A 19,556-nucleotide genomic window follows, 5' to 3' on the forward strand; every position below is an offset into this window, starting at 1 on the left:
AACAATAGTCTTTTTCCAAACTCAACAAAAGTCCAACGTTTGTACTGGTCCGGTGTTCGCACTAGTCCGACGTTTGTCCCAGTCCAACGTTGCTACTGTCCGACGTTTGTACTGTACGACATGACGTTTGCATTGCCCGACGTTTTTACTGCCCAACGTTTGAACTGTCTGAAGTTTGTACTGTCCGACATTTGTGGGTCCGACGTTTATACTAGTACCATGTATCATGCTAAATTCTTTTCTGTTGATGGCAAAGTCTTTGATAGATGGAAAATTTGTACGTATACAGTACACTAAAGTTACAGTAAAAGTAAATATTTCCATTTACTGATATAGCGCCGATATAAGGATTTATCTCTAATTTGATAATGAGCTAGATAAAAAGATAGATGTTACCGCCATGAAATTTCTATTCATGGTTCAGAATAGAAAACAAACACATGGCTGAACCCTGATTTGATCAGGCTCTAATGGACTCGGCATACAAGAGTGAGTAGGAGACGTCATATGGTCGACCGCTGAAATGTTGGAAAGGAATGGCCTCTGTAGCGTGTTAAAGGGTAAGAGAATGGTTAGGTGTTAGCATGGGTCTAGAGATATTGGAAAAGTGATGACTAGTATTCCAATATCAATTTAATGCTCGATACACATAATACAAGAACTCAAATAAGGAATCAACATTTATGTAAAAAATACTATAACTTCTATGAGGATTCAACATCGTTTGTTTAAACAGAATAGAATACTACTACTACTACTACTACTACTACTACTACTACTACTACTAATAATAATAATAATAATAATTATAATGATGATACAGGGGACATTAATCCTCATACTCCTTGGATACACTGCCATATAGATAAGAAAAGGTCATAGTACACGAATATACAAATAGAAAAATTTATCAGTTGTACACTTCAGTTCATTAAGATACATCATTCATCGGCACCAAGAACCTTATTCAAAGACAAACATATTTTGCCGTGGAAACTTCTTATTTTAAAATTTCAGTGAATGTTATTTTTCAAAGCTAAATTTTACTATCATATTTTAATTGATAGGATTTTCTTATTTACATTATACTTGGGTTCAACGCATCTATTCAACACGTTGAACATAAAGATCAAACAAAACTTTGCCAATTATTCCTTTAAACTGCAGACGCTAGAAAAAAAAGCGTGTTGCGGATGAATTTTGTTTGTCCGTGGCTAAAAGGAAAACTGTACGGGAGTAAGTGTACGGGAGTAAGTGTACGGGAGTAAGTGTACGGGAGTAAGTGTACGGGATCGAGTAAGTAAGGGAAATCTGAAGAAAAAGGCGTTGTGACGCTTCTAAGTCAGTCCGGCCTTACAACAAAGTTGTTTCAAATTATAAAATGTTTCTGATCTTGTTCCTAATCTTGTTCCTAATCTTGTTCCTAATCTTTTTCCTAATCTTGTTCCTAATCCTGTTCCTAATCTTGTTACTAATATTGTTACTAATCTTGTTCATAATCTTGTTCCTAATCTTGTTCCTAATCTTGTTCCTAATCTTGTTCCTAATCTGGTTCCTAATCTTGTTCCTAACCTTGTTCCTAATCTTGTTCCTAATCTTGTTCCTAATCTTGTTCCTAATCCTGTTCCCAATCAACAATTTTATGATTATTAAATTTTTGAAAGTTATTTACCCCCAATTATTATTTTTCGATTTGTAGGACGGATAATTATTGAGTCTTATCTTTAATCATATAAGAAGATAATCAAAGGGTTAAAATGATTAAAATCTTATCAAGAAATATCAACGACAGCTTGATGTCACATATTTTATTAATAAATGCATCAATTATCACTAAAAAGAGTTAAAATTCAAAAAATATAATTTTTTGTTAAAGTCTTATTTTAAATTACTAACATAATTTTGAAAAGCAAAAATATGTCACTTTAGAAAAAAAATATCGTTTTAGAAAAATATAAATATCATCTTTCAAAAAATGTTATTTTAGAAAAATGGCGGCAACAAGAAGTGTTGGAATGACAATCTTTTTATCTTTTCTATTTATTTTGATCAATATTTTAAACTTGATAAAACAGGTGATATTAATATCAATAATATATTTCTTTAAAAAAAGATAGATGATATGATCAAAAATAATTTTAACGGAGACATTTTTCAAATCAATACAAATTGCATATTTGGCATAGAACCGCATAACATTTAACATGCCAACTTTTACAACATTAACTCTTTTTATGAACTTATTTATAACATTATATTGCTATGCCTTGAATTTACGAAGAAAACAGGGGCGGTCATTTTCTAAAGTAACTAGAATTCTGAATCTGGTTCTGGTCAAAATATTCTTCTCAAAAATGATAATGATTGACAAGTAGAGCCTGAATTTATTTAGCTTTTTAGACTTAGAGTTTGGAACTTTTTTTTCATAATGCTTTAATCCAAAGGCCTGTTTGAACTCTACATCCATTGTGGAAACTTTTAATTTAATTCGATTTAATGCCTATTTGTGTAAAATAGCTGTTTTATATTTTCGCGATAGCTGATCGACGTGTAGAGATCTCCAGAATGTATTTAATTAATCATTATGGACCACAAGAGAAACGGATCAGAGTTTTTCATATGGATTAACCAAGCAAAAGTTCTGACCTAAGAAAAAAATACTTTTGATCAGAACCTTTCATCTGTTATAGATACTGAATCCCATCTACCGTTTAATGAGAACCTTTAATCTGTTATAGATACTGAATCCCATCTACCGTTTAATGAGAACCTTTAATCTGTTATAGATACTGAATCCCATCTACCGTTTAATGAGAACCTTTAATCTGTTATAGATACTAAATCCCATCTACCGTTTAATGGTTTCTGGGCGTGTTCCTGTTGTGGTTCGGACTCCAGAGGATAGATTTCAGAACCTTGATAGGGCTGGATACTCTTTCTCACCAAACTATGTAGAGTAAGTATTGGTATTTTCCTAGTTCCTAACTTTTTGGACCCCCCTCCCCCAATCACAATATTAAGAAATGTACAAATGTACAGCCCTCTGTTCTAGCCACGACGCTCAGACCAGAACCTGTCTCAAAAGAGTTTTTTTTTTAATGTTGGAGTAGGCGCGAATTTTTGTTGGAATTTTTAAGACAGATATTCCCGTAAAATATTAGAGTTTCTCGTACAGCATAAAAACAGTCTCTGATGGCTTTGGAAGTAGCAATACCCGGTTACGTCTCAAGCAGAGCTTTTTCATTAAAGGGACAGACCGGCAATGTAAGGTAGTTGAACTGAGTATGCAGTGTTGTGGACAAACTCTTAAGGATTTATTTGAGACATATACAACTTTTTAAAGATCTGTAAATCCTGAGTTTGAGCACAAAGTTGGTCTGTCCCTTTCAAGAGGAATTTGTCACATTTTTAATTTATTAAATAAATTACAATCCATATACTCAGATTGAACGGAGGTTGTGGAGTAAAGCTGCCCCGGGTCCACTATATAGACGAGGGACCCAGGGCTGGACCTGTAGTACTCTGCCTACATGGAGAACCTTCCTGGTCCTATCTATACAGGAATATGATTCCTACTTTTGTGGAGAACGGATACAGGGTGGTAGTGCCAGATTTTATTGGTAAATTATGAACAGAGATCGTGCTTTCTTGGTCTTTTGAGATAATTAATAATTTTTAAGAATGAACTTTATGCTAGTTTCGGGGGTAAAATTCAAAATGTGAAATGTCCGACTTTTAACAACTCTCTTTCAAGAAAAAACAAACATTAACAATTAAATATGCTACTGAAAACTTCGGTTCATTTGGAGTACCGGCCTGACATTTAAGCAGCTAGAGTAAGTTGTATACAGGGGCGGATACAGGGGGGGGTGCGGGGGGACATTCGCCACCCCCTGACTGATTCAGGGAGGGGCGTAGCCCCGCCCCTTAATTTGGAATTTTTTGTTCCTATTTTCAGAATAGCTTCTCAATAGCATGCTTAAGGGAAAAGTATCTGTCTTAATAAACTATAATGTGGGAAAAGTTAAAAATCTAATTTTGACTCTTTTTGAGTCTTTTAAGTCAAAAAAAATTTTCGCCTGCAGCGCGATTTTTTGTTTCTAATTATGAATTTTTTTGTTCCTAAAAAATCTTGCCCCCCCCCCCTCACTTAAATTCTGTATCCGCCCCTGGTTTTATACACGGTAAAACGGGAAAGTACACTAAATGAATCATCCCCTGTATGAGAGGATTAATGTGATTTATATATATTATATATATAGTACAAGGTGTCCCACAAAGCATGACAATAAAAAAGACATGAATTGGTCTTCAATTGATCTAAAATAATTTGCGATAGGTGACATATCTTTAAGACTAATGATTGATTGAACTAACGTTCAGTTGGACTAACGTTCAAAAGGACTATAGTCCTAGTGAACAAATATTCGTTCAATTGAACTTAACACACGAGGAGACATTCCATTCCAACCACCTGGAGAATCCTGTCTAGACTTGGGTCATCATGTTTAGCTCCACTGAGCAAATTTTAGAACAAATGAACAAAAAAAGTTAATTTAGACTGAAACCATAAAAAGTGGGGAAATCCTTAATAGTTCAAATAAACAAAATATAGAACAAATGAACAAAAAGATATTAATTTGAACTAAAGTTAAAATTTTCATCATTTTGCCACAATTTCCAAATCAGTTCAAACAAACACATTTTAGAACAAATAAACAAAAAAATGTCATGAGTAAAAAAATTTCATCACTTTGCCACATGTTCCAAATTAGTTCAAACGAACAATTTTTTTCTTTCGAAAATGTTTATTAGGACTAACGTGCAAAAGCACTAAAATTATCAAGAAACTATTAAGCCCATTTAAACAGTTTTTCTGTGGAAAATGTTCACCTGGGCTATAATGTTGAACTTTCAATAGTACTAAAATTTCCGAGAAAATATTTAGTCCATTGAACAATTTTTCTGTGGAAAATGTTCAAAAGGACTAATTCGTTCATTCAATAGCACTAAAATGTCCATGAAAATATCAAGTCCATTTGAACAATTTTTCTGTGGAAAATTTTCAATTTAAATAATGTTCAAATGCCAAAAAATAGCACAAAGATCAATTGCACGGATGTGAAATTGCATAGAATAAAAATTGTCGAGAAAAAGATATAAGTTCAATTGAAAGTGTTGAATGCTTATTATTTTGTTCACATGGAATAATGTTCAAATGGACTACATACCGGTTTGTGAACAGCTGACTTTAGTGCAATTACAGATTTCACTTCCTTATGAATCCTTACGTTTAGTCCAATTTCGGACTTTAGATAAAGCATCTTGCGACATTCAATCGTTAACCAATTTTAGAAGTAGAATTCTTGAATTAATACTTAATTGAAATTCAAATTTCCCTAGTTTATTAAATTCTAAAATGTTGTATAAATCTGAAAGTCGTCTCTCAGTTGTCATGTTTCATGGGATAGGGTGTATGTTTATGTTTGTTTATTGGCTTTCTTAAATTTGAAAATTTCCAGGATTCGGAAAATCCGACAAGTACAGTTCTCCTAGAAACTATACCCATGAGATGCATACAATGGTTCTTAGATTCCTCATTGATCATCTTGAACTCCAGGTTTGTAATCAATCGATTGAGTTCATGATGTCGAATGAAATAATCTTAATGTTTTCGAGTCAAGTTTTCAACAAAAAATTAATTTTTTTCTCTCGAATTTTTTAGTGAACTATCGCGAATTTTGTTCGAATTTTACGAAATTTTTTGTTTTGTAATTCCATTTTTTGGTGTTGTGACATTTCATAGATATAACAAAATAATAAACAGGACATTTTATAGACAGAAAAGAATTTTCATAGGTTGGTAATTTCATAGACAGAAAAACATTGTTTTTTTCAGAGGCTATTCAAAAATGTTTCACAATTTTAGAAAATGAAATCAGTTGACTTAAAAATATCAGCAATAAATATGTAGTCAGTTTAAAGCAAAACTATGAATAATTGTGAAGTAAAAATCAAAAAGACTTTAGAAAGAACAGGATTTCATTTATTAGATAAGATTACAATTGGAAAAATATCACGTACGAGAAATGTTATATATCTTTGAAATTTCCTATCATTGAAATGTCCTATGTATAAAATGTCCCGTCTACGAAATGTGCTATCTACGAAATGTGGTATCTATGAAATGTACTATCTATGAAATGTGCTATCTATGAAATGTTTTATCTATGAAATGTACTATCCATGAAAGGTCCCATCAATGAAATGTTCTATCTATGAAATGTCCTATCTATGAAATGTACTGTCCCGTCTATGAAATGTTCTATCTATGAAATGTACTATCTATGAAATGTCCTTTCTATGAAATGTGCTATCTATGAAATGTGCTATCTATGAAATGTTCTATCTATGAAATGTACTATCTATGAAATGTACCGTCTATGAAATCTCCCATCTATGAAATGTACTATCCATGCAATTTGCTTTCTATGAAATGTCCCGTCTATGATTGTCCTATCTATGAAATGTCCTATCTATGAAATGTACTATCCATGAAATATGCTATCTATGAAATGTCCTATCTATGAAATGTACTATCCATGAAATGTACTTTCTATGAAATGTCCCGTCTATGAAATGTCCTATATATGAAATGTCCCGTCTATGATATGTCCAGTCTATGATATTTGCTATCTATGAAATGTTCTATCTATGAAATGTACTATCTATGAAATGTCCCGTCTATGAAATGTGCTATCTATGAAATGTAATATCCATGAAATATGCTATCTATGAAATGTCCGGTCTATGAAATGTTTTATCTAAATGTCCGAACACCCATTTTTTTACACAGCGAATGAAATTTTATGTTCTAATGACCGTCGACAAAATGATAATTTACAGACACGAGTTAGTGTCGTAGTCCATCTTTAACTGCACCAAACCAAATCTATATAATAAAGCATTCATATATATGTTGCCACTGGGCTCACATTTTTTGTGGACACTCATGGGTGGCCAGGAGGTGTTTTAAGCTAAACAAATGTCGATTTTTTTATTGCTAAATATATCTAAATAATGTTAAAATTTTTTTCAACGGGCAACGGGCAACAGCTAGTAAATTATAATTTTAAAATAATTTTTTAGGAAATTAGCTTAGTATGTCAGGATTGGGGCGGTCTAACTGGTCTTTCAGTAGGTATTTCAGTCTAGAACACTTTGTTTTCTCCCCAAAAAAACAATTTAGAAAATTTTTAATTTGACTACAAAAATGCAAATTTTTTTTAAAAATCGATTTTTTTCTTCAAAATTCTTTTTTATGTATAAAATTAATTTTCTATTCTAGTAAAAGACTGTCCTCGGCTGTTCGCTAACCTCGTAATAATGAATACTGGCCTCCCTGACCCAGTCCTAAACTTTGATAATGGAGGCCTGTCAATTTTTTCTAAGGTAAGGCATTATAGCAATAATGTTTTACTCAATGGGATTGCTATTTTTTTTGTCAATTTTCAGATTTTCCATGATTTAAAATCTTGAATCAAGGATTAAAATCCTACTGAATCTTTAACTTTTAATCAGTGATTTAAATTTGAACCGGTGGTTGGTGGTTTAGCGACTTAGCTCAAATTCTTTAAACTCGGATCTTGTTCATAATAGTATAATGATAATGATATCAGGCCCTACCCTTCTTGATCTGGAGATCTGTTGTGCTGTTGCTAGGAACCTGGTTACCAGTTAAATCTGTTTTTAATTTTGCATTTAAAGCACATAATCTTCCAACCAACAGTTTAGAAGGTAAAACTTCCTTATGAAAAAATGGTATTACTGTTTGTTTTCTGTATAATTTGAAATAGTAACAAGATTGTCTTGTTGTGATTGATGAGTGATGACGGATTATCAAAAATATTTCTTATTTAAAAATTTGTTGCTCGACACTGGTGTCCGCCTACCCTGGACGGAGAGCCTAGTTTTTACACCGTTTCAACACATTTTTAGACATCAAACCAATGTTATGACACTTGCAGATATCTATTAAAGTATTTTTATTGGGCAAACACTTTACAATTATTTATGTCTCTAAGAAATTATGATTAATTGATAATTTGAGAGGAAAACGACATTTAAACGAAAAAAATATTTTTTACGTTTTCCCCCTTAAATAAACATTTTCAAAGATTTCTATATGTAAAGGTAAACTGATAATTTTAAATGTTTTAAAACTAGTTTTAATGTCTGAAATTGTGTTTAAATGATTAAAACGCTCTTCATGCAGGGTATAGGCTCGCCATCCACGGCACCAGCCATAACTCTTCATGCGAGTTTACACAAAAATTGGGTCTGACTGATTCCGCCGTTTTGATTTAGGATATTCTGCTCCTCACCCCTCCCCCCTGTACTGTGGAGGCGTGGCCTCCTGGCCCCTCCTTGTTCCTCTCTTTAAAGACGATCCTGTCACACCTCACATGTGGGAAGCCAAGAACTGTTTGAAAACCTGGAAGAAACCAGTTCTTCTTCTGTTTGGAGACATGTAAGTTCAAAGAAAACTGTTTTAGAAAATGACAGAAGACGCACAGTGGCTGAAAACTCGGAAAAAACGGCCACAAAGCTTTCATGCTAAAATCTTTTTAATGGCTTTTTTGTGCAGTATTGAACCTAGGGATGAAAAAAAGGTTTGACAATGTTTTGATGATAAATCAGGCCAGTTTATTAACTTAAATGAAAAAAGTTGGCGAATTTTTCAGTACTTTTTAGAGGCATCATGCTTTTATTTTGACCTTGACAGAATGTGCGAAAATTTCGTGAAAAAAATGGAAATTATGCAAAACAACGAAATTTCGCGAGAATTACAGAATTTTTAAAACAAATGCAAAATTTTGGCGAAAAAGTTGCGAAAATTCATCAAAAAAGACTAAAATTTGAGAATACAAGACTCATTTAAAGAGGTATTTATCCGCGAGCCCAATTGATGGATTAACACAAAATATAAATATAGATTTAAGAACGACTAGGAGACATCCAGACAATTCATAGATTTGCTTGAAAATACTTTCTCGGGCGTTAAGATCTTTCTTCTGAAAACACAAAATAAAATCTATTACGAAAAGAACCAAAATAATTCGGAAACCTAAAAAGCTAGCTAGTGAAATCAAATTCTCTTCATTAAACATTTATTAAAGTGAAGGAAGAGAAATTATTTTTATGACATAATAAAACTTAAAATATTGAGCTATCAGAGCAGAGAATTCCACAAGTAATTATGCCAATAAAAAAAATTCAAAGTAGAAGATTTAGTTTAACCCTGGATTGAAATATTTTAAGAGTTGTAGGTATATATATGTGTATATATATATATATATATATATATTGACAAACAAAATTTTAAAATTAAGAGTATTACCAATGATTGTTTTTAATGATGTCAAAAATATTTTGTAAATTTTAAATTGCAAAAAGCATAAAGTACACGCCAAACTAATGTAAATTGACTTGCAAGTTGTTATTGCAACTTCTCATAGGAGTCTTTATCTATGCGATTTTATAATTTTATTTCTAGTTTGAATATAGGGTTAAGATGTTTACGTATCTGTACTTGAGAACTAGAGGAACTAGAGAGAGTATCAATTCTTCTGAATAATTGGCCCCCATTCAAGGTTAATTACCGTCCTTACTTTCTATCCGATTAGGAGGGAGGGATGGCAACCACTTTCTATCTATCCGATTAGGAATAAGGGACGGCAACCACTGTATATCTATCTGATTAGGAGGAAGGGATGGCAACCACATAATTTGTCTATGCGATTAGTAGGGAGGGATGGCAACCACTTTCTATTTATCCGATTTGGAGGGAGGAATGGCAACCACGTTCTGTCTATACGATTAGTAGGGAGGGATGGCAACCACTTACTTTCTATCCGATAAGCAGGTAGGGATGGCAAACACTTTCTGTCTATCCGATTAGGAAAGAGGGATGGCAACCACTTCCTATTGATTTGATTAGAAGGGAGGGGTTACTTCCACTCTCTGTCTATCTGATAAGGAGGGAGGGTAAGCAACCACTTTCTGTCTAGCCAATAAGGAGGGAAAGATGGCAACCACTTTCTCGTTATCCGAATAGGATAGCAAACAGACCTTGCTTTGTGTCCAATTGATTAGAAGGGTATTGTAACTTATCAAGCAACACAATTGATTAAATTGGTTAAAATTAGTTTTTTCAGATACAACTAGAATATTTTACTAACTATATACTTTGCTTGGGTGGGTGTTTGTTTGTTTGTCCGTTTGTATATATTAAAAGTCAAAAAGGTTGAACCGATCGGGCCCAAATTTTTTGTAGGACCTTGCGTGACCCCAAGGAAGGTTTATGGATGATCGAATTTTCAAAAATTTGCTTCCATCAATATATTTTTTTTTTAGATTTAAATCAACGTAATTTTCTTTTATCCACAAATTTTTTGTTTGTTTTACAATGTAGACAAAGAGAACATGTTCACAATTGAAAAAGAAGATGGGCGCGAAGCGCCCTAAAAGCGTAGTAGTAAGATATATTTATCATTCCAGTTAATTTCTTGTTGGAGCCAAAATCAACCTATATTACAAATAACTAGAAAAAGATATATTTTGAAAAATATTCTGTAATTGGCAATTTGTTTGGATGACAAGTTATAATGAACTTGTTCCACACTTACATTATATAAATTATGTAATTTTTATATATTATGCATAGCAAGACCGTACCCCGGGGGGGGGGGTGCAATAGCAGGACCGTACCCCAGGGGGGGGTGCAATAGCAGGACCGTACCCCAGGGGGGGCGGGGGTGCAATAGCAGGACCGTACCCCAGGGGGGGGTGCAATAGCAGGACCGTACCCCAGGGGGGGCGGGGGTGCAATAGCAGGACCGTACCCCAGGGGGGGGGGTGCAATAGCAGGACCGTACCCAAGGGGGGGGGGTGCAATAGCAGGACCGTACCCAGGGGGGGGGGGGGCAATAACGAATTTACACCCCCCTTTTTAAATAAGTTCCTTGGTATTACACTCTCTGGAAAAATTGAGATATTATCATTCAAAGTTTTCAAAATTTGTTATCATTCTGTATACTATACTATACTATACTATAGTATATGCTATCTCTGCACAATTCTTTACTAAAGCTGTTCCATCAGACCAACCAAATTAAACCTTTTGAAAAATATTTGTCCTGAGGTAAGATTTTCAGAGTGAACTGGTTTGTTTCGCATATGTCGATATACATAAGTCTTACATGCAATGTAACAAATATGTTCCAGTATATATCAAAAATTTAACTCTTTAATTTTGCAGAAATTGCCTCAATTTCAATATTTTGTCCAAAAAATTCAAAATCAATGTACGTGAGTAGTAATATCAAAATTATCAACATTTTCTGTCTTCCAATATTGAATAATTTGAGCTGAAAACAAAATTATGAAAATTTTCCCTGTACCATACAAAACATCAAATTCAGAGAAAATCCAATTTTCATTGTTATCTTTTAAGTTCAAGCTTAAATTACTAGCGTTGTTGACAAATTAGAAAATGACCTAATAACAAGCTAAACTTTTATGCCAAAATTATGAAACTTTTCTATGCAGGGGGGGGGGGGCTCTGCACCCCCGCAACCCTCATGTATATAATTAATTATTATTAAAATGCCAGTCAATCAATCAATCAAAAAACAAATCAAATTTGATTGTATCAATTTATCCTAATTGGGCTCCCTTTTCGTTATAAATATGTAAACAAATGCACTATAATAAATGTCGCGGATATTCCTGTTTTAAGTTGTATTTTTCAGCTTGATAGATCATTTCTGCTGAGACAAAGGTTTGAAAAGGATCGTTGAAAATCCCAGCCCAAATAAAACACCCAATACAACCCATTTAAAACCCCCACCAGTAAGTGGGATTTTTTGGGTTTTATTGGGTTTTATAGAATTTTTCTAATTATTGCATTTTCTTCACTCTCAATGGTAAAGTCATCAAGAAAATAGGTCTTCTTTTAACTGTATCGAGTTTAGGAGTTCACAGAAATAAAAGTTAAAACTGACACACATAGTATTGAAACCCCGAGAAGATACACAGAACAGAGCTGAATCTTTTCGGTATTTAACATTGAGCGAGTGAGAAAATAGAATTAGTCTGAAATTTAAAGAACTATAATATAAAAAAAAATAATATCATTGTGTTTGAAGAACTATGAAATTTGTCTATTGCTTAAATATTCTTATTATTATGAATTAATAAGAATTTTAGTAGGTTTTAACGATGAAAAAGATTTTCATCACTTCACTGATTCACAGGAATTTTCTTTTTTTTTAAATGATTCAGAAGAAACAAAAATTAATTAAGAGCAGAAGAAAATCTCTACAGTCATTGGTTAAAAGTGTTGAAGGTTCGATCAATTGAAAAGATAACAGAGAGACAGAGTTTAAAACTGAATTAACATAATGCAATGTTACTTAATAAATATCATCAATTTCATAATAAATACATGTCAATGCCATTCCACCATTCACAACCCCCCCCCCCCACTTCTCCCATCCTAACCTTCCTCTCTGCCCCGATGACCTCCCCCTCCCCCGAAACCTTCCCTGTCTTACTCTGAATGAAGTAGTCAAGATGGAAATCAAATCAGACAGATATCTGTAATCAAAATATAATCAGAATTATGTTTACAGTATACAATATACAGGGCTCTGCAAATATATCGAGGGCAGATTTTACAGCAAACTGTGACTTTCTATCAGACTCTTACCTTTTAAAAGGACCGTAAGCGTAATTTCAAGTGACCCTTCATGTCCGATTTACAACGGTACCTTTGGAACCTTAATCTGATCAAAAATGTGGCAGATACGGTCGTATTTCTGACTCTAAAAGCGTTTATTTCTGTGAGTTTCTCTATTGCTATACGCATAAACAAGAAATGCGCAGGTCACTTTCGCAGATAAACCGCAAATGAAAAAAAAAAACATTTTAAAGAAACAAAAACATTGGCAACTAATTTTTACTTGAGCCCGCGATTTAAAAGCTTCGGCTCGAGTCTTAATTCCTTAAACGCAGCTTTAAGACCCAATCTTAGACCCAACTCTGATGACAGCTTGTGTCACGTGATTGACAGCTGCGAGATCTTAGGCTCGACTTAAGGAGTTAAGCCCAATGAAAATAAAACCGACCTTGGTTGGTTTTAGTGGAGAATAAGGCTCAATGTTGGGTCTTGTTCTCATCAAAACCCGGAATGCGCCAATTCCAACTATAAAAATCCGCCAAATACAACATTAAACCGGTTTTACGAACTAAATTCTGTTGAAAAATAGATGCAACTTAAATCCGAAAGCCCGAGCCGTATATAAGGCTCAACAACGGCTTAGACCCGAGTCGTATTTTCTTGAATTTTTTAAATCGCCGGCTCAGACAAAGCTTTCAAGGGTACCGCAGACTTGAATTACGATTACAGTCCCTTCAAACATTTTTTATCTTTTATATCTTCTGAAGGGTATTATGAAAAGACGATTCTATGAATTCAAGGATTTTTGATTTTAGACCAAAATCCAATTAAATTCAGATTTAATGCATGCGACATCGGCTAGCCTTGAAATCCAACATAACAAGTGTTGAATTCTGATCTGTAATTATATACTCAACATTGTCTGTCAAAATATAATTGAAGGATGATTGAAATGAAATGAAAGGTAGGATGAAATGAGGGATGACAGCTGGGGTGCAAGGATGAATGAGATGGTAAATGTAAGGTAGGATGAAATGAAGGATGACAGCTAGGGTGCAAGGATGAATGAGATGGAAAATGAAAGGAAGAATGAAATGAGGGATGACAGCTAGGGTGCATGCAAAAGGATGTTGGAGAATGAAATGAGGGATGACAGCAAGGGTGCAAGGATGAATGAGAGAATGAATCGTTGAAAATCATAATGTCTAGATCTGGATCCAAGAAATTTCGAAGTTTTGTTGTTTACAGATCTGAGGGCATTATTTTTTATTTGGATAACTGGCTCATTCTAGGATTCCTGTAGGCTTAGCCGTTAATCTTCATGTTGATTACTAGAACCTTAATCGCAGAATTAATTTCAGGGGTTAAATGCTGTAATTGGCGGAATTAAGGCTTAAGGATTCTCCGATTTAAGACTTAAAAAGACTTAAAGCCCGTTATTTTTAACGTGTTTACTCTGGATATCTAGTTTAGCCGCTAAACTTCAAGGCTTAGCCGGATATCCAACAGAGAATTTCCCAGCTCTGATTTACTGCATATCGGCTTTATACTAAAGAGTTTGGGCACACTAGTAGGCCTCACTCTCACATATTATAAATTATTGATATTAGAATCATGATTAAAATACAGAATAGATAGATATATAATTAGATAGATAGATAGATAGACAGACAGACAGACAGATAGATAGATAGATAGATAGATAGATAGATAGATAGATAGATAGATAGATAGATAGATAGATAGATAGATAGATAGATAGATAGATAGATAGATAGATAGATAGATAGATAGATAGATAGATGTATAGATAGATGGATAGATAGAAAGATAGATAGATAGATATATAAAAAGATAATACAGTAAACTAATTATTTGTTTAGGAACAGGTTGAGAAAATTAAAATTAATCTTATAATCGAAAATAAGAAATCTTGAGCAATCATTAGTTTCTATTTTCTCATTATTCAAGTTTCTTTCTTTTTGAGAAATATGTTCCTAACCAACTGATTAGTTTACTGTATAATTTTTGCTTTATTTTTCGTCGTCGTTATTTAATAATTTTTAAAAACCCATCCTAAAAACCCAAATTCATGACTTTGAACGTCAACCATGAACGCAAACTCAGTAATTATACATCGTGGAAAAGTTTTATGTCTCAAATGAATCCTACAGAATTTGCCCACAACACTGCATACTCAGTTTAACTACCTTACATAGCCGGTCACTCCCTTTAAAATTAACATTTGAAACCAGAATATTTCTGAATAAAAAGATATCCGACTTTTTTCCTTGTTATATTATATGAAGTTACTTACGCTTTCTACTAATTAGTAATCTCAGTTGGGGGAAGATATATTTGAAAATATTTTTATTTGATATTTATTGCTGTCATGTCTGAAGATACTGTACGAGAGATGTAGAGTCCTACGCCATGAGCCACACAAGATGACCTCCGAGCCACATGAATATCTTCTTCGTTTTTTAAATAGCTAATTAACTTTTTTATTTAATTTTAATAATGTGATTCCTACAGACATATTTATCGCTCCAAGAGGGGGGTGCTTCACCATGAGCATTGTAAATTGATCTCCGCATCCGAGCCTCGCGAAACAAGCTTCAAAATATATCTACATAGTTTTGCCATAGATTAATTCACTTTCAGATAGTTAGTAATCTCAGCTGGAGGAAGATTTATTGGAACATATTATATTTGATATTTATCACTTTAACGCCTCGAGATACTATTACAATGTACATATAGAGAACCCAATATAAGATAGATAAGGGTCAAATTTACAGGAAACTAAGCACGGGCGTATGAGCCTTCTTTCCTCGTTCAAAAGGTAATTTTAAAGCTCCTCCCCTGGACATATTCTTGTATACGCCCCTTGCATACTAAAGTAGATCTAAGATCAACTAGAGTAGATCTAAGATCAACTAGAGTAGATCTAAGATCAACTACAGTAGATCTAAGATCAACTACAGTAGATCTAAGATCAACTAGAGTAGATCTAAGTTCAACTAAAGTAGATCTAAGATCAACTAAAGTAGATCTAAGCTCAACTAGAGTAGATCTAAGATCAACTAGAGTAGATCTAAGGAGAGGAGGATAGGTTTTTTAAAACATTAATAAAGATTGTTAACAAAACTCTGTATTCCTTAGCAAGGCAAGAGAATTTATTTATGACGTATTTTGGTTAAGTAAGACTTTGAAAAAGTCTTATTTTACTTTAAGTCTTATTTAACTTACAAGACTTTGGAAAGTCTTATTTGTCATAATTATGGTTATCTGTGGGTTTTCTTATTCCCTTCTAAAATCATTTATAAAGTGGTGTGTTCAGTCATGTGGCTTATCGTATTCATTTAAAAAATCATTTCTCAGGTTATAAGAAATACTATCGTTGTTTTCGAATAATAGAAAACCGTTTGACTTATCAAAAACTCTGACCGAATTTAACGTTAACGCTTGTCAGTTTTAACACGGTCTTTATTATTGGTTTGATTATTTTTTAGGACTTGACAAAACTTTGATAGAAACTTATAAAATTTTGGTTTGATCAATCTCTAAAAACACCCTGTAGAATTACTGCTGGGCACTGGGCAGCCAATATACAGGATATATTGGCGTATAAACCTTTAACCGAACCTATACAAATGTATGGATACAGATATTAGATAAAATCTGTTAAAATGCTAGATTTGAAGTTTTAAAGGGACTGTAAGCGTATTATCAAGTGGCCCACCATGAAAAATGGCAATGCCTGATTTGCAACGGTAGCCTTGAAATCTTAGCCTGATTAAAAATGTGAAGGATACCGGTCGTTCGTAAAGTGTTTATCTCTTTTCAGAAAGGTTCAATTGAAATTACGCTTACAGTCCCTTTAAGGAAATATTTATGAACGCTGAATGTATAGGATAGGATTGGTTAATGTTGAATTATTACATATAAAATGTAATATGGAAAAGAATTTTTTTCTTCTTTATTTTCTAGGTTGGGGAGAAGAAAAGGGAGCTGGAAGGGGGAGGATNAGTAAGATGTCCATGTTTTTTGAATATCAGTATGCCAACAATTATAAGAAATCAATGACTTTATAATCTGTGAGTTACAGGCCGGTGACTCTCGAAAAACATACACTTGAAGGTCTAAATAGAGATCGTCTTTGATTTTTAATTTAATAGTAATCAAAGACTTTAATCTAAAAAATTAAACGACACCGGGTGTATACAAAATGGTTGACGGGCTTGAAAGCTTTCCATATAATGTGATTAAAATAAGATTTATTGGACGTTTAGACCATTTTTGAAGAACTGCTCGCAGACGTGTGTGAGCGGAGAGAAGGCAACCTTGCAAAATTGTGTCTGATATCAATATCATATCGTCTATTTTATTTGATAAAATTGTTAAAATAAAAATTTTAAAAAATATTAATTTATTTTGAACATTATTAAATTGATTACGCCAAATCGAATGAAAGACAGATCACATTTAGAAAACTGTTCTAAGTTCATTTATATATAAACTTTGCTTGTCTGCCTGTTTGTTTGTATCCAATAAGCATCAAAACGGCTGAACCCAAATTTTGTGTGGGACCTCACGTGGCCCCAGGGAAGGTTTATGCTTCCAACAAATTCGATTTTCATTAAATTTTTGAAAGTTTTGAAAATCCACGAAATTTTTTTTATGAAATCTGCAAACTTTATTTGTTTTGTTTTACAATGTTCATAAAGAGAACATGTTCATAATTGAAATAGAAGATGGGTGCGAAGCGCCCTTAAAGCCTAGTACTTATAAAATTACATTCCCCATGGAATGCCAAAAATCACAATATTTTTAAAACGTATAAACATATATTACATTTATATGTAACAGATATACATGTATTTCTAAACATCAGAGAAGATGATTTGTCTTTATTCTCTATTATTATCAAGAAATTATCATTAGTGGTGGGACACCCTGTATATGACTAATTATCTATCAATGTGTGGTGAAGAGTCTAATTATCATTAGTGGTGGGACACCCTGTATATGACTAATTATCTATCAATGTATGGTGAGGAGTCTAATTATCATTAGTAGTGGGACACCCTGTATATGACTAATTATCTATCAATGTATGGTGAGGAGTCTAATACATGGTGAAAAGATAAAAACATTAAAGGTGAGGGATGAAAAAAAAACAATAACCCATGAAAATATATGGCCCGACCCCCCTTTAAAGTTATAGCATTGTCCCTACTATCTAAAATTAATCAGTAAAGAGGAGAAGGATAGATGGATAGATATAGATAAATGGATATATAGGTTTAAGATAAGATATTATTAACTGTATCGTGGCTTGATAAAATCTCTAGTAAGCATGTATCATTAATTCTTCTTAGATCTATAGATATACAGGACTAGGAGCAGGACTAGGTGCAGGACTAGGAGCAGGACTAGGAGCAGGACTAGGAGCAGGACTAGGATCAGGACTAAGAAAAGGACTAGGAGCAGGACTAGGAGTAGGACTAAGAGCAGGACTAGGAGCAGGACTAGAGCAGGACTAGTAGCAGGACTATTAACAGGACTAGGAGCAGGACTAGGAACAGGACTAAGAGCAGGACTAGGAGCAGGACTAGAGCAGGACTAGTAGCAGGACTATTAACAGGACTAGGAGCAGGACTAGGAGCAGGACTAGAAGCAGGACTAAGAAAAGTACTAGGAGCAGGACTAGGAGCAGGACTAAGAAAAGTACTAGGAGCAGGACTAGGAGCAGGACTAGAAGCAGGACTAAGAAAAGTACTAGGAGCAGGACTAGGAGCAGGACTAAGAAAAGGACTAGGAGCAGGACTAGGAGTAGGACTAGGAGCAGGACTAGGAGCAGGACTAAGAAAAGGACTATGAGCAGGACTAGAAGCAGGACTAAGAAAAGTACTAGGCGTAGGACTAGTAGCAGGACTAGGAGCAGGACTAGAAGTAGGACTAAGAAAAGTACTAGGAGCAGGACTAGGAGCAGGACTAGGAGCAGGAGTATGAGCAGGACTAGGAGCAGGACTAAGAGCAGGACTAGGAGAAGGACTAGGAGCAGGACCAGGAGCAGGACTAAGAGCAGGAGTAGGAGCAGGACTAGGAGCAGGACTAGGAGCAGGACTAGGAGGAGGACTAGGAGCAGGACTAGGAGCAGGACTAGGAGCAGGACCAGGAGCAGAACTAGGAGCAGGACTGAGAAAAGGACTAGGAGCAGGACTAGGAGCAGGAGTAGGAGCAGGACTAGGAGCAGGACTAGGAGCAGGACTAAGAGCAGGACTAGGAGCAGGACCAGGAGCAGGACTAGGAGCAGGACTAGGAGCAGGAGTAGGAGCAGGACTAGGAGCAGGACTAGGAGCAGGACTAAGAAAAGGACTAGGAGCAAAACTAGAAGATCTAAAGGTCACAAATTAAAAGAAAAAAAGAAGAGAGTGGAAAGCGGAGAAAGGATTTAAAAGAGGATAAAGAGAAAAAAGAGTGGAAAAGGAAGAAAAAAGTTAAAAGAGGAGAAACCAAATATAGTATAGTACAATAAATGGCAACGTAGAATTTGTACACTCTCAGTGCAGCTGTATTCTGTCGTCACAAGTGTCAATTCAGTTTTTGTGTCCGACAAAATTATCAATAATAGTGATAATTTTAGAATCAAGTGCTTTTTTACAGTAAAATAAGTGCAATTTTATGTGTTCTTAAGTTTCTGTTTTTACACTTTATTATTTAATCTTGGTAAACATGTCAACTTATCTGAGAAAATTTCGTTTTCCTTGTTATATTTGACACTTGTGACGTTGTGTAAAATTGGTTT

The 19,556-nt window shown here is 34.1% G+C and overlaps 2 protein-coding genes across 3 annotated transcripts; both read left to right on the plus strand.

The window, feature by feature from the left end:
- The first annotated feature begins 1,990 nt into the window (after window positions 1–1,990).
- Window positions 1,991–15,208, plus strand: LOC111698219 (haloalkane dehalogenase 1). Of its 2 annotated transcripts, none has more exons than XM_023468501.1 (9): window positions 1,991–2,075; window positions 2,835–2,956; window positions 3,445–3,620; window positions 5,523–5,620; window positions 7,150–7,201; window positions 7,349–7,452; window positions 7,680–7,797; window positions 8,368–8,530; window positions 15,145–15,208. In XM_023468501.1, exons 1-9 carry the CDS (start codon window positions 1,992–1,994, stop codon window positions 15,191–15,193), a joined length of 966 nt encoding a protein of 321 aa, XP_023324269.1. In that variant the 5' UTR covers window position 1,991; the 3' UTR covers window positions 15,194–15,208. The 2 variants fall into 2 exon arrangements, with proteins under 2 accessions (XP_023324269.1, XP_023324268.1); XM_023468500.1 differs by lacking the exon at window positions 15,145–15,208 and adding an exon at window positions 9,806–9,944.
- A 353-nt stretch (window positions 15,209–15,561) lies between these two features.
- Window positions 15,562–19,278, plus strand: LOC111698216 (fibroin heavy chain-like). Its single transcript, XM_023468495.1, is given in 5 exon segments — window positions 15,562–15,587; window positions 18,135–18,281; window positions 18,399–18,475; window positions 18,765–19,078; window positions 19,120–19,278. Coding segments are annotated over 5 exon segments (723 nt in total).
- Window positions 19,279–19,556: the final 278 nt, after the last annotated feature.

The sequence above is a fragment of the Eurytemora carolleeae genome, unplaced genomic scaffold, assembly GCF_000591075.1.
Source record: "Eurytemora carolleeae unplaced genomic scaffold, Eaff_2.0 scaffold312, whole genome shotgun sequence".
In the NCBI taxonomy this organism is placed as follows: Eukaryota; Metazoa; Arthropoda; class Copepoda; order Calanoida; family Temoridae; genus Eurytemora; species Eurytemora carolleeae.

Coding starts and splice junctions, on each gene's coding strand:
- LOC111698219 (XM_023468500.1), top strand. CDS start 1,992: ATGGCGGCAACAAGAAGTGTTGGAATGACAATCTTTTTATCTTTTCTA. Junction 2,076..2,834: donor TTTTAAACTTGATAAAACAG/GTGATATTAATA, acceptor AATCTGTTATAG/ATACTAAATCCCATCTACCG. Junction 7,453..7,679: donor GCCTGTCAATTTTTTCTAAG/GTAAGGCATTAT, acceptor TAATGATATCAG/GCCCTACCCTTCTTGATCTG.